The sequence below is a fragment of the Canis aureus genome, chromosome 18 (genome assembly GCF_053574225.1).
Source record: "Canis aureus isolate CA01 chromosome 18, VMU_Caureus_v.1.0, whole genome shotgun sequence".
NCBI lineage: Eukaryota > Metazoa > Chordata > Mammalia > Carnivora > Canidae > Canis > Canis aureus.
In genome coordinates, this window is record NC_135628.1 from 52,191,530 (window position 1) to 52,206,594 (window position 15,065).

A 15,065-nucleotide genomic window follows, 5' to 3' on the forward strand; every position below is an offset into this window, starting at 1 on the left:
TCAGATCTCAAGTTGGTCTATAATACCATCTAATTTCTGATAAAAATGATTGATATATAAATAAATTTCACAGAGAATAAAACGGATCTTCAAATCCAGACCCGGAAAAAAGTAGATTAATATTTTTTAATGCTCTTCACCATCCGTAAGAAATCAACTCATTTACTCATTCTTTCTCTCCTTCTAATTTACTTAAGGGTAATCTTAGTAAATTATCAGTCCTATGTATCAAGCTGTTAAAGAAGCAAAAATGAAAAATACCAACCAATACCCCCTTTAAGCACTGAGATTTTTAACTTAGAAAAATCCTGAATATAAACTATCCAGGAAACCTAATGTTTTATGTCCATATAAACATTCAAAAGCAATATCCAACATTTTAACATAAATATATTTCTAAACCTAACCTCATGTATCTTTAGAAAAACCCAGGTAAAAAGTACTATCATAAAAGTACTTAAGAAAATGAATATATAATATTAAGTCGAGTATTATAATTTTATTCCATTAAATTATTGATACCATTTTAACACAAACATACAGCTAGAGTAAAAGAATACTGTAAAATGCATAACCGAGTATATGAATAAAACTTACTGTCATCCATCTGGAGACTTGGTGGGCAGTAGAATTTTTTATGGGTAATCAAATTTGGTAATCCTCTGAAGAGACTGCGGCATAATTTACATTCAAAAATAGTGTCCACGTCTTTTAATAAAATGTGCTTAAGCTGTTTAGTTCCTGAAGGAAAAAAGAAAATAAAACTTAACACAAAGGGTAACTTTAATATGCATTTTTAAACTGGGCAACCACAGTTGACAATCCAAAGTGCAATTACTCTTTGAAAACAAAATACAGGCATTGCCAATTTCCACCACAGTGTATTCAGAACTAAGTTATAAACAAATTCTAAGTAAGATTCTATCATCATCTGGATATTGTGACAGCTAAAATTGATATTCTTTTTCTAATTCAGCAGCCAATCAATTCTTAGGATATCCCAATAGTGGTTCCAACATCTGGCTAATCATCACAACAACCAGGCAATAAAGATGTACATTACCCACCCCTAGAGATTCTGATTCAACAGATCTGGAATGAGAAAGAAGAATTAAACATGCCCCCCCCCCCTCCCTTGCCAAAGTTTCTGGCTGGTTCCTTTAGCTCCCTTCTGCATTAAGATGTGAACATGGAGTTCTATAATACATTTTCCCCTGATTCCTTAAAGAAAGATTGTCTGTGACTTTGCTTTTTAAACTCAGTTCAAACTACTTTAGGTTTGGGGCCAAAATGGGATTATGGCCATTGAGTCTGAGAGTAATCTTTATCCATAATCTGAATTTCGCTTAGGTCTCCTGATACCACTGTAAATTTATTCAAAGCCTTTCTCCCTCAAAAACACACTCCAAGTGCAATTAATTAAATATTGATGGTTTAGTTTAATTTAAAGCCTGTCTTTCCCACTAAATTATAAACTCCAAAACAGCCAAGACCAAACCTGTCTTACGTACAACTACAAAGTATTCAGTTCTAGCGATACTCAATAAAGACTAGTTGAAGAAATGCCACTGATAGAGGCAATCTAAGCATTATGACAGAAGATCAAAAGGCAGGAAAAAAATAAACAGCAATGAGCATCCAATCTTTAAAATAAAAACATCTATCAGGAATAAAACACAAATAGAAGATCTTTTGTCATTATTTCCTATAGGTTTTTGCCACAGATAAGTTGGTAAAATTGATCTGCCATGCTTTACTAATTAATTAGCCTTTAATTTCCTCAAAAAAGATGGTAATAATATTGACTTAAAGAGGAAAAACAAAAGTGTCCTGAAAAAAAACTATCTAGGTGCAGTGTTCCATCATTCCACAAGTACTTGACACTCTGTTAACCTCTGGGACTACTAAAGAGTAAACTCACTATACTATCCATCTCATAAAATGAACAAACCAGAGCAAATCTATCTTAGAGAATCATGAAAGAAGATATGAACCTAAATCCCAGAAAAAATTAAATTACACATCTGGGTTTCCACTGGGAAAAAAATAAATATAATGAAATCATTTCCACCATTTCTCAAATACAAATCAATGTTTACTGTACTAAACCAAACCGTATTACCACAAAATCAGAAAACATAAATTTAAAAAGATTCAGAGGACAGCTTGAGTACTCTTCTTTATATAAAAGTAAATTCATACACACACACACTTTTTAAGTCCATTTCACATTGCAAAATATACTGCCAACAGACTGCTAACATATTTACTTCATAATTAACCTCCGAAGTGGGCAAACCATGAAAGAAGGTAGACTGATGATAAAAATATTTTAGATAAACCTCTCTAACATATCCTAAAAAGTATCGTTAAGTATTAGTAAGAAGAAAACAGGAAATTTTGCACACTCTATTCTAAATTGAAATACCTGCTAGACTAACACTAAAGATTCAATTCTGCCTGTAAAGACAGTAAAAAGGATTGAAGAGGAACAAGCTGAACTAGGTTTAACTTAAGAACTCAATTGAAGATTTAAATAGAGAGTATGAAGTTATGCATAAAAAATAGTTACTGGTAAAAATATAAGACTGCATCCCTAAATCAGAGATCTCACTTTGTCTACCAAGTTCTCTCAACCATAAAAACTAATTAATTTAAAAATTTAAAAAATCTATATAGAAAGAGGTAATCTTGTTTAGTCCTAGCTATACAGCTAGTTATATTCAGTAGAGTGTATATTTGTTTCCAAAAGCATCCCCCTAAAAAAAAAAGACTCTAACCTTAACTAATCAATCTTAATTATCATTCACAAATCCCACCCCCATTGGACCCCACCTACTCACACATACAAGGCACAATTGTGTTGATGCTGGTACATCAAATTTCTATCAAAGCCACGGGTTCACCAAATTGTCTCTCTCTCTCACTTTTCAGGCCTTTACTAAAACTATGTTTTTTTTCTCCCTCCCTATAACAATCTCCTACTTCCTCCTTCTTCTCGTCTGGCTCACTTCTAGTAATGATTCAAACTCCAGGTTAGATGTCACTTCTTCCAGGAAGCCTTACTGATTCCTGGTTTTTGTTACGAATTTTTCTCCCCAACTCTCACAGCACCCTATACATCGGTACTAATATCCCACTGTCTTGGAATTAATTTTCTGTACTCTCATTAAACTGGAAGCTCTAAAAAGGACAAAGACACCTTTAATGCTCACACAAGCATTAGAAGATGATGCCCTCAAGATGATGCCTGATTGACGTTTGTTAAATGACATATTGAAGAGCTCTATGTTTAAAGAAACCCTCTCTATAAATCAGATTTTTTTTTTTTTTAGTCTAAATAAAGTTGACTGGAAAGTCAAAAAAGAGACCTCAAAGATTTTCTAATTCAACTTACACATTTTATGAATGAGAAAAAAAAAAGATGTTGCCCATTCCATAAATACAGAAGTTTTTCCCTAAGTCAGTTTTAGTTGCATTTTAAGGTTTTGTTGTTTTTCACATGTGGTCATAATCGCTTTGGTCATAATGGTCTCATCAGCTACCATTTTGTGACTGCTTTGCTCAGTAACAACTAGATATGGCCAATCAACTGCCTCTGTCAACAGCTAAAACTTTGTCACTGAGACAACAGACATAGTCAATCTAGACAGCAACATAAAGTTCTTCCACTACTCTTGATCCTGAAAGAGACTATCTTACTCCTAATTATTCCTTTTCCTATATTAATAACTTTTTCTTGCCATAGGTTTTAAAACTATCTTAAGAGTCACTATTTACCGATTATACAGATCATTAATCAGTATCTTTCCAAATGAAAAACCCAGTCCTCCAAAGGGTAATAAGGCTTTTGATGCCTAAAAATCAACTAATTTAGTGAATATTTCAGATTCTCCTAATAGGTGCACAGTGAATATTACTTAAACCTCATCAAGAGTTTCGTCATGTGCTATTCCTTAATATCAAATACACCGTATATACTGAGAAAAATGTTTACAAGATTTTTTCCAAAAGGAATGAATATTCAGTTTTACATTATGGTGGATAGCAGTCACTTTATCTAATGTGATATTAATTCTAACTCTTCTGTGCCAAAGATAAGCTTTCTTTTTTTCCCCTTAATATATAGATATGTTGGTCAATGACCATTCTAAGTTGTAGCGGTAATGATTTTTAAACAGTATAACTGCTTGCTTTATGATGATTCACATGTGAAGCTCAATCTTTTTTAGTTTAACTATTTAAGCATAGCATCATCTCAACATTGCAAGCAAATCTGTAATTCCTGTCAAAACTAATTTCCAAGGTCAGTATATGAAGAAAATTTTTAATTGATCATTCCTTATCAAAAGTTCCTAAAGGTATAAAGTAGGGAAAACTTAAGAAAATTTAAATTATCATCTTAAAACCACCACCTGCAAGAGTTGGTTTAACAAAAAAAAATTACTAGGTTAAGTATGGAACATTGCCACATACTACAATAAGGTTATTAAGCAGAATAAAATCATTATAGTGCCTACTTGGTTTATCTTTTAGTCTTACAAACATTTACTGAACACCTCTTAAGTATGAGGCTACAATGCTAATCACTGGAAACATGAAAGTGAAGGATCTGATCTGTGCCCTTAAGAAACTCTCAGACTAATATAAATGTCTGTGGGCAGCCCAGGTGGCTCAGTTGTTTAGCGTCACTTTCAGCCCAGGGCGTGATCCTGGAGACCCGGGATTGAGGCCCACTTCGGGCTTCCTTCGTGGAGCCTGCTTCTCCCTCTGCCTGTGTCTCTGCCTCTCCCTCTCTCTCTCTCTCTCTCTCTGTTGTCTCTCATGAACAAATAAATAAAATCTTTAATATATATATTTTTTTAAAATATTAATATTATATATATTATATATATATATAAATGCTCTTCTAGGAACACAGCCTCAGATTGCATGCTTTGAAGAATGTAAGAACAAATCAAACAAATAAATCTACCTGTCTTAATTCATCCAAAATATATCTAATATGATCTTAAATTTCCTGCAATTGTTATATAACCAAAAACAAAATTCATATCATATGGCACTCTTTTATGTATCTCTGACAAATCACACTTCCATCCCAAGTTTTTGTTTGCAGACTCAGGACTGAGGCATTGCCATCCAGTCACAGCTTATAAACTAAATTCAGGTAATGTTGCTTTACACAGTACAAAACCAAAATGAAACAAAAACTTTTAGGTTAAATGACCAAACCTAAGATGATAATGACAATAGCAAATACCACACAAAGCTAATTCTCATTTTTCACTACAATTTACTCCTCCCTACTATTCAGAAAAGATGCCCTTCCTTGTACACAGTAGTAATATATTCTACAGACAGAATCTTCTTTCTATGATATATATATATATTTTACAATATTATATGCTTAAAGGATTCAAAAAAAATGGTCAACTTCATATGAAAGACTAGTTTTGAATACCAGACTAAATAATTATCCTTTACTCCCTATTTTTCTGTTTCTAACCTTAGGGAATTCAATAGCTCCTTTGCCTCTACTAGAAGACTAAGAGACTAAGAAAGAATATTAAGCTCAATTAAATCAATTTTAATAAATGTCTCATGGAAGTACATCTTTTTTGTTATTGTTACTTAAATTTCTGTTTCAGTTTGGGGAGAGAAGTCAGGAAGAAAGGAAGCTAAAATAAAAGTATTGATAGAAAGGAGGGAAATTTGAAGACACCAAGTCAGAGGTGATCCTAGAAGAACTAAGGCAGCACTCTAGCAAAAGGCAGAGCCCAGTCAAGATAGCACTAGAAGCCAGGGATTCAGAACAAACAGCTTGTGTCAAAGTCATCCAACCATCAGGGATTTCAGAGTATAAAATCTATAAGTTGGAGCAAACAAAATAGGCAGCCTTCTAAAAAAAATGACATATCTATGGACAGAGGTCAAACAACAGAGAAATGTACTGTTAATAAAGCAAAAATACGTAACAGTGTGGAGTCAGCTACCATATATACTGGGAGAAAAAGCAAGGGAGACATGTTTGCATATGTATAGAGGGTCTCCGGAAGAAGACACACAAACAATGTAGCAGTGGTTACCTGAGCAAAGAGCCTTTTTTTTGTATTTTTATCTGTCCTTTTATTCTTTTTTTTTTTTAAGCCACAGGCACTTATGACTTAATCCAGTAATATTATTTATTCCAACACAGGAATATTACTTAATTCCAAAAAGAAAAATCTATTCAAATTAATTTACAAGTGAAGCAGCCAGAAATAAAAAGATATCAGAGGTCAAGAAAGATTTGTAATTTAAAACCAGAAAAATAGTCTAAAGCAAAAACTGAAGTGTGAGGCAAAGAGAACGAGTCAAAACTGATCATGTAGTCAGTACAGTACACGTGGGGCCGATAGACCTAAAAAACGAGTTAACCCCTTCCTTAGCCTTTTATGAATTTCCAGCTTGGGCAGGAATGAATACCAGGTTCTATACAGCTCAGTGTACACAGGAGAAGGTGAGTCACTTAAGAGATGATACAGTAGCTGAAGACAACTGAGCTTAAAGATTCAGCCAGATATCCTAACACATTACTAATGCCCCACCTGACAGCCTCTATACATTAACAAGAGCAAAAGCATGGACTTAGACTTCAGATAGTTCTTTAAAAGCAACGTGTGTGACCCAGCTATAATGGATAGAGCCTAGAGAGAAATGAGTGGCTGAAGACGTGGTTGGGAGTAGAATGGGACCAGGAGGAACTCAGGGATTGAGAATGGATCTTCATTCCCAAGTGGCCCAAACTTCCATGCTATTCTCCCAGTTTCAAATCAGCCAGGGCTTGGCTACTTCAGTGCTAAAGAGCTACACCTTAGCAAACTTTAGATTATACAGATACACAGGAGATTATGATCATGAGGAAATTAAAATTGCTTACTTCTGAGACGTATTAACAAAGTAAATGAATTCTTTTTTCTAAGTCCAAAATTAGTTTCTTTATACTGTTAAGCATATTTCTACATCACTTCTAATTTAAATTACTGGGTACTTATAATCAAATTTATAGTATTTTCAGAATTTGCCCAAATAAAACAGAACTCAGAAGGCCAATTTGCTGGGACATTTAAAAGAGAACATTTCACTCATTTCACAGACCCTTTTCTTTAGTTTAAATTGTAAAGAAATAGCAAATACAGAAAACAGACATGACCACAGAGCAAAAGGAAAATAATTTCATTTCTAAATATTCATCTTCTAAACACAAATTTTGAGAACAGGATCTTCTCAAAAGATAGATTTTCTAACACAAAGCATTTATGAATGAACCAATTCTAACTTCTTAATCAAAAAACAATAATAAAAAATATATATATATAAAAAAACAATAATAAATTATAGTAGCATAAAATAATCTTATTAATTCTAAATTTTGGATTTTAAAAAAGAAACCTATATGGGTACCTGGGTGGCTTAATCAGTTAAGTGTCTGACTCTTTCAGCTCAGGTCACGATCTCAGGGTTGTGAGATCGAGCCCCACATCCGCCTTCATGCTGGTTGTGGAGCCTGTTCAAGATTCTCTCTTCCCCTCCCTCTGCCCCACTGGCCCCCCTCTCCCTCACTAAAAAAAAAGAGAAAGAAAGAAAGAAGAAAAGAAACCTACAGCAAGAACACAACTAAATGTGAAAAGCTATTACCTTCATTTCCATGAGAAAGAGAAAGAATTATATCTCTACTAAAAGTAGCTAAAAGAAACTCTCACTATGACCAGAAACTAACCATTCTTTTGTTATGCCAGAAATATATTATAAATACTTCCCCTAATAAGTAAAATTTTAATTATATTTACCATAGGAAAATCTGACTAATCAGTTACTTCTGTTAATGAAGGGCAACTACAAAAGTAAAACGAACAACAACAACAAAAAAGTAAAAAGATCAAGAAACACCCAAATAGGCTGCACCTCCATTCAACATGAGCAAGGCTTGGATATACACTCGATACCTACTTAAACATATACATATAAAAGCAATGCCATGAGGACTATAGATTTAAAAATAGGAGAAATAGATTTGAGTCAGAAATTTAAAAATTTTTATTTTTGATTAAGGAGTAATCTATTTCTTAGATCCTAAAATAAAGCAAATATATACTATTTCTCTTTACAATGACTTAAAAACAAGCACCTCAAAGCATTTATCAATACAAAACAAGTGGTTATATATAAATTATCTTTCCCTCTAAATCTCAGAAATTTTTCATTAAAATAGTGAGTGTTAGAATAAAAGATACTCCAATCCTTTAAATTTCTGTCACTTAGGTGTCCCATCAATTATGTGTATCTGCTTATTTATATCTAACCAATAGTTTGTAATGTCAGTGAAGCCAAATCAACAAAAGGTGAAGTGGATCATAAGAAACACAAAAACCTAAGATCTCACTGATAACACAGGAGTTCTAACAGTTCTCAGTCATGTATATGCAGTAAGCAACACCTACTTTAAAGCACTGGATTGCAATCGCACAAATCCATTTATTATATATGCAATTATTATAATAATCTAATATAGAAAGAAAAGCTAAACAAATGTATCCAAAGAGACCAGAGCTGGAGTATTTTTCCTGTCTTGTGCTCTATCAAAGATGTTGAAACTCCAGGGTTAGGCAGGAGAAAGAAGGTGAGTCACATAAACAGAGATGATAAAGTAATTAATCTAGAACAATCTCAGACTTTCTGAATAAATAATCTACCCTGCCAATACTTATAAAGACCCAGTATAATTTACGACTGCCCTTTGAGGATTTACAAAGAATATGCCAAAAAATAACAATAAATTGTTAAGAAGAGGCACATTACCAATAAAAATACCATATATACTTCTTTAAACCATACTAAGCTTATCTCTGTATTAATATATAAAATATAGTACTGAAAAAGAATCTAGATCAAGTCAATATTTATTCATCCACTTTCTAAAAATATGACAATTAATAGTATTCTATAAAACCAAAGTATACATTTTTAAATTTTCAAAAAATTAATTCTAAGGATTGCTAGGTAGTTTCTAACTACTATGTGAAGATTGAAAAATATCCTAAAACATTCATACCTGATCGAAAGCACTCAATTATTTGTTGAATACCAGATTTGGATGTCTGTAGTGGTTGCTGTAACAAAGGAGCATCTCCAGGTTCCAGGATATAAACTACATGGAAGACAAACACCCACCCCAATCCCCACAAAAAAAGGGTTATTTAAATCATTTACTATTGAAGTAAAACAACGGTTTGCTACAATCATGTTAATGATAATCACACTTGTTTGTATATACTTCACCATCATCTTTGTAAGGCAAAATGAAATAATAGAGAAAAAATAACTAAAACTATTCTCAATTCAAGGCTAAATGAAAGCTACTTAAGGCTTCAAACGCAAAGATTTACTATTTTGGTATTATTTACTACATATTCATCATGTTTGCCTTTTTATTCCCCTTGAAGAGGAACCACTGTATTTAATCAAAATTCTAGGACAATGAGGACAATGATGGCCTAGTCACATCTCATAAACCATTCCAGAACCCTGTAGACAATCTAGTACAGCTCTCGAGGCAATTATGAGAGCAAAACTCAAAAACCACTGTCTAAGGAAAGAACTAATGAAGTGCATGATGACAGATATTCAAGAATGTTCACTGCACCACTCTGCAGCACTGTAAATAATTGAGAAAAAAATTCAAAAAACTTTAAAATCTCTCAATAGGAACCAGACTAAATAAACTACGAAATATCCCTACAACAGAATCCTTCATGGCTGTTAGAAAGCATGAGCTAGATCTACATGTATCAACAACAGAGGATGTCACTAATGGATTAAGCAACAAAAACAGGTTATAGAATATGATCTCACATTAATATGTATTTCAATATACAAAGAAATTTAACGTTTATGTGTATGTATGTACAGACATTAATATACACAGAAGTAGTCTGGTAGATACCAACAAAACAAGGGTTCCATCAGGGTGGACTTTATAGGAATGATTTTCACTTTCTCCCTCACACTTCACTAGTACTTCAGAACCTGGGCTTTTACAAGTGCCCATGTTAAAAAAAAAAAATTATAGTAAGTAAAAATAATATTTCCACTTTGAAAATAAAAATTTTCATTTTCATATATGAGCTCTGCTTTCCAAAACTCTTAGATTCACAGTATAATTATATAATAAATTAGATAATGATGCTATGAAATAAAGTAACTGAAAAGGAAAACGGAGTTTTTCCATCAGATACCAAATAAAGAAATGATTATAGTAGAGAAAAACCAACCACTTTAATTAACTTTTTTTTAATATAATGTTCTATGCTCAACTATTACCATCTTAATCCAGGATCATCCACTCTGTGGGAAAATAAAAAGGATGATTTCAATAATGCATGCTGCTACTGATTCAGGGCCTGATCTTGGACAGCATTTAGCTTTCTACTAAGAAGGCTAATGCCTGCTGCTATGTATATAGACACAGCCTTAGATTCCCGGTCAAGGCTTTAAGTCTTGTGCTTAGTGCACACAAATGGGAGGAACAATGTCTCAGAACCAAACCATTTGGGATCCCTGGGTGGCTCAGCGGTTTAGCACCTGCCTTCAGCCCAGGGTGTGATCTGGGAGTCCCAGGATCAAGTCCTGCATCAGGCTCCCTGCATGGAGCCTGCTTCTCCCTCTGCCCCTCTCTCTCTCTCTCTCTCTCTCTCTCTCTCTCATGAATAAATAAATAAAACCTTAAAAAAAAAAAAAAGAAGAAGAAGAACCAAATCATTTTATTAAGCACAACTTTTCCATAATTTTAAGAGATACTTTAGGGGTATTTTAAATGAATTAAGAACATCCACACACCCACAACTCATTTTGAGAACATCTGACATTGGCACTTCCTGTACAGTGATTAAAAATATGAAAACTCCAGACCTGGATTTACTACACTGAAATCTTTTTCTGACACTTATTAGATACAACTAAGGCAAATTAAACTCTCTGAACTTTTTCTCATCTCTAAAATGGGGATAATAAAAGTACCTAAATCACAGGGTTGTATGAGGATTAAATGAGCTAACGCAAGAAACTAGTTAAAACAGAGCCTGGGATATAGTAAGTGTTCAATAAATGTTCTATCACCACCACTACCACCACCATCATTATCAGGTACAAATCAATTGCCTTCTGACACCCAAAACTGAAAAACGGTTTCCAAAATCTAAGTAAGAGAAGTAGAATTCAATCCTTTAAAGATGCAATAGCATAAGTTTGTAAACAGACTGATTGATGATAACATTTACTTGGGTTAGATGGATCTCTTTTCACTATTTGTATGAAACTGACAACTGTTTATAAAAAATAATAATAAAAAAGAGGGCAGAAACTGAACAATTGTAAAGAATAAAAAGCAGCAACGTTTGGCTGTATACGTGGCAAGAATTCTAGATAGGGAAAATTAAAAAAACAACAACACCTTAATGAATAAGGGAGGGATATAGAGAGAAAATGGAAACTTGTCCCTAGAGTCTCCTTTCCTCATTTAAAAACGCTCCAGAAAAACTTTCTATAACACACCAGCTTCCATTTCCACATGATTCAAAGCTAGAGCAAAATTTTGTTACCTAATCACCTTCAGAAAACTGCTGTGAGACACATCAACATTCTAAAACACCATTCAAAATAATCCAAGGGCTAGCTTAGTCATCCGTGGACACGTCCACTCAGTATACAGATCTGTGTAGCTTTCATTGTTAAAAAAAAAAAAAAAAAAAAATACCATCCTTCATTTGAGAACATTCAACACTAAAAAAACTTTATGTATTATTTTATCAAAGTTTCCTGTCATATACCGTATCATCCCTTCCAAGATCAACTTACATGACCATTAGGAAAAAAGCCATCATCTCTCTCCAATCAAAACACCCAAACCCTAAAAAGTTAACATCTGTCTTTACAACCTTCCAAGAACATACTTCCCAGAATCAGATACCTACTTTTGTAACAGTCTCTCTACCTTAAAACAAGCCCCTTACAGTAACTTTCTGCTTATGATGTCTGGGATTTACTTACAAATAATAGCAGGGAAGAAGTTGGAGGCTGGAGAAGGGAACAGTGGAGAAGGGAGAACAGAGATGAAAAGAGATTGTGGATGTATTGATGTGTTGAGTTGTATGATGCTTACCTACACAATTCTATCTACTTTTGAATGTTTCAAAATTTCTGTAAACAACATTCTTAAAACACAACTCAGAAAATACTGTACATACACTCACAGGCTTATACCACCACCCTTCACTACAAATTGACCTATCCTATGAAGGCCTCCTCAGGAACACAATGCTCTCATCCAGGGACCCGCCCACTATTCATAATTCAAAAGAGGATAGACCTCTGATGATTGCCCATTAAAAGAAATTCTCAAACATCATGTCATCTTCTTCCCTCCATCTGAAGGCATCCTCTTTTAAAAACTATCATAACATCTTCCTCCTAGTACTGGAAATATCCTCCCACACAGCACTTACCTTCCTCTGAAATAATGATAATTAACTATCCTAGAAGTTAACAAACTTCTAGCTTTCCACCAAACTGATCTTCAGAAAGTGTTTAATTCTTGCTAAGAAAGGAAAAAGAAACAAACTACTTTTGACCTGGTAGCCTGAAAAATAAACTATATTGAAAAAGTTTCTGGTAAAAAAAAAAAAAAAAAAAAAGTTTCATTTTTAAAATTAATGCAACTTCTATGACTTCTTGTTACTGAGGGAGAAAAAAGCAAAGAAGTTCTAATATTTAAACATTCAACTCTGAAAAACATCTTTAAAAAGACATTAAAGTCTCCAGAAAACTTCATCAGAATACACTAAACAAGGCCTAATCATAAATGATCTTATTTATTTACTTGTCTATATCTATTTCTTCCCTGTCAAAAGTTCTATGGGGGAATAACTTTATCTCTTTTGCTCACCACTTACATATCCACTGCCTTGGACAGTGCCTAGCACCTAACAGGTGCTCAATAACAATTTGTAAAAGAAATAAATACATGAACACATAAACTTCTTCCTAAATAAGAAGTTTTAGTAAAATGATTTCATTAAGTAATGCAACTTTAAAAAGTTGCAATGTTCTCAAAAAAAAAAACAAAAACTGGAATAGCAGGTCAGTGGAACACAAGTATAAAAGGCACTGGCTTTCTACTTCAAAAGTAGCAAACTCCATTCAATATTTTGTAATATATAAATGACACACAAAATACACAAAAATATGCAGTATGAAGGGGTGCTGAAAATTAGATAGGTCAGGAGCAGTCGAACAGAAACTGGATCCCATCCCAGGACTATTTTATTAGCAGAGATAAGTTCGGTGGGGGGATAAGGCCATAGTACAAATTTTATTCTCATGAGTACCAAAGTTTTCTGAAAATGGGAGTTCTTCCTCTTTACCACTGCCATTTTTTCCCATTAGTCAGAAAAGTTCTATAGTTGAACTCTACTGTGACAGAACTAAGTACATTAAAGCAGTTAAAATACTCCAACAACAACAACAAAAAACAAACAAAATCATAAAGAGTCCTAACAACTTTTAGGTCAAAAATAATAATAAACACCTGCCTTTAAACTAAAATGGAATAGCCTTTGCGTGGCTACATATGAATTCGATGATTCCCTTTTAAGTTTTACCTCTAAATGCTTGTGACTAAACACATCAAACTTCTGATAACTAGAAAAACTCATTAGTTTATCTAACTTATCTAGAATAAATATCTAATTTATTCTAGTTTATCGCATTTATAAAATTAAAGTTTCCTAATATTCTTGAGACTCGAGAAAACTTTTTCATTCATAAATCCAACTGAAAACAGTTCCTCTGACTAAACTCTCCTAAAAATACTTTTCTGCGTAAATAACCAGATTTTTTATTTTGCAATATAGTATGTGCCGTCCAAGAACATTTTTAAAGGTTTCGGTTAGCAAGACCCATTCTTCTGACAAGCTGAGTTTAACAAACTTTTTTTTAGCCCAAACTAAACTCTTTTTTAAGGCTTTAACCGCTATTCCCTGATAAAAATGCGTAAGAAACTTTTAATTCTTAAAAGTTTAAATGAATCCACTTTCACGAAGACATGCTTTGTTTCATGTTTTCTACCACCTATTTCCTCTTCTGTCTTCAGTTTTAAATATTCAAAGGACATGAGAGTATACTGCTAACTGCAGGCTGCCCGGAAAGAAGGAAAAGGGACTGAGTGATTGGTCTTGTGGAAAAGATTTAAGGTGACACTTGCAGTACTTCTTTTAAGGGATCAAGTAGGGGAGACCTCTTGTTTGTACAAGCTTTTAGCTTCATAACTAGTTTTATGCTGGGGAAAATTATAGCCTGCTTACTTAGAAACGACTTCTCGGGCAGGAGAAAAAATAAAACTGGAAGGAAACACAAAGCAGAGTGGCTTTGACGGGAGGGCAAAGTAAGTGGAGAAGAAAGGAGTACGTACACATACCTGGTTCACAGCATCCGTGATGATGGTGGTCAGTCTGACAGTATTTATCCCTTAAAGGCATTTTCAGTGGGCGAGACCTACTTTCCTTTCACTGTAAGAAGCTCTTCATTGCGGCTTGGCTGTTGAAAGAAGTACAAATCCGTCACTCACCCCGAACTTCCTGGGGGGGTTCTGGCCAGGTTTTCCAGATACGTTCTCTCCACCCGCCCGCCGTTTTCCCTCCACGGACCCGTACCTTCCTCTAGAACTGGAAACAGGAAAACGAAGCACGAAGGCTTCCCCAGCCCAAACTCCCGCACAGGTTCACCGCCCTACCCGGAAACGCAGCCTGCGGCGCGCTGCGCAAGGCGAGGGCCTGGCCGGCTGCGCGGGCGGCAGCGGCCTCGCCGGCCCCGGCGGGCGCGCGCGGAGACGGAGGCGCGGAGCGCGGCGGCCACGGCCGGCGCCGGGGCCCGCGGGGCGGCGGGCGTGGCGACAGGGGCGGTAGAGGTGCGGCTCCCGCCGGCGGCCGACCCAGTGCCCTCCCGCCACGCACGTGCGTTGGGGTCTCCCC

General features: G+C 34.7%; 1 protein-coding gene across 10 annotated transcripts in view; it reads right to left on the minus strand.

Annotated features, from left to right (window-relative positions):
* ZNF800 (zinc finger protein 800) overlaps window positions 1-15,065 on the minus strand; it is a 146,981-nt gene that overhangs the window by 30,598 nt on the left and 101,318 nt on the right. For 5 of the 10 annotated variants that reach the window (XM_077857216.1, XM_077857211.1, XM_077857209.1 and 2 more), the window contains exons 2-4: window positions 14,513-14,631; window positions 9,095-9,190; window positions 598-741 (exon numbers count right to left, since the gene is read on the minus strand). In XM_077857216.1, coding sequence (XP_077713342.1) covers window positions 598-741; window positions 9,095-9,190; window positions 14,513-14,573 — 301 coding nt within the window. In that variant the 5' untranslated portion in view covers window positions 14,574-14,631. Of the gene's footprint in view, window positions 1-597; window positions 742-3,397; window positions 3,544-9,094; window positions 9,191-14,512; window positions 14,632-14,747; window positions 14,879-15,065 lie in introns of those variants that run through there. The other 5 variants (XM_077857217.1, XM_077857212.1, XM_077857210.1 and 2 more) reach the window with 4 other exon arrangements.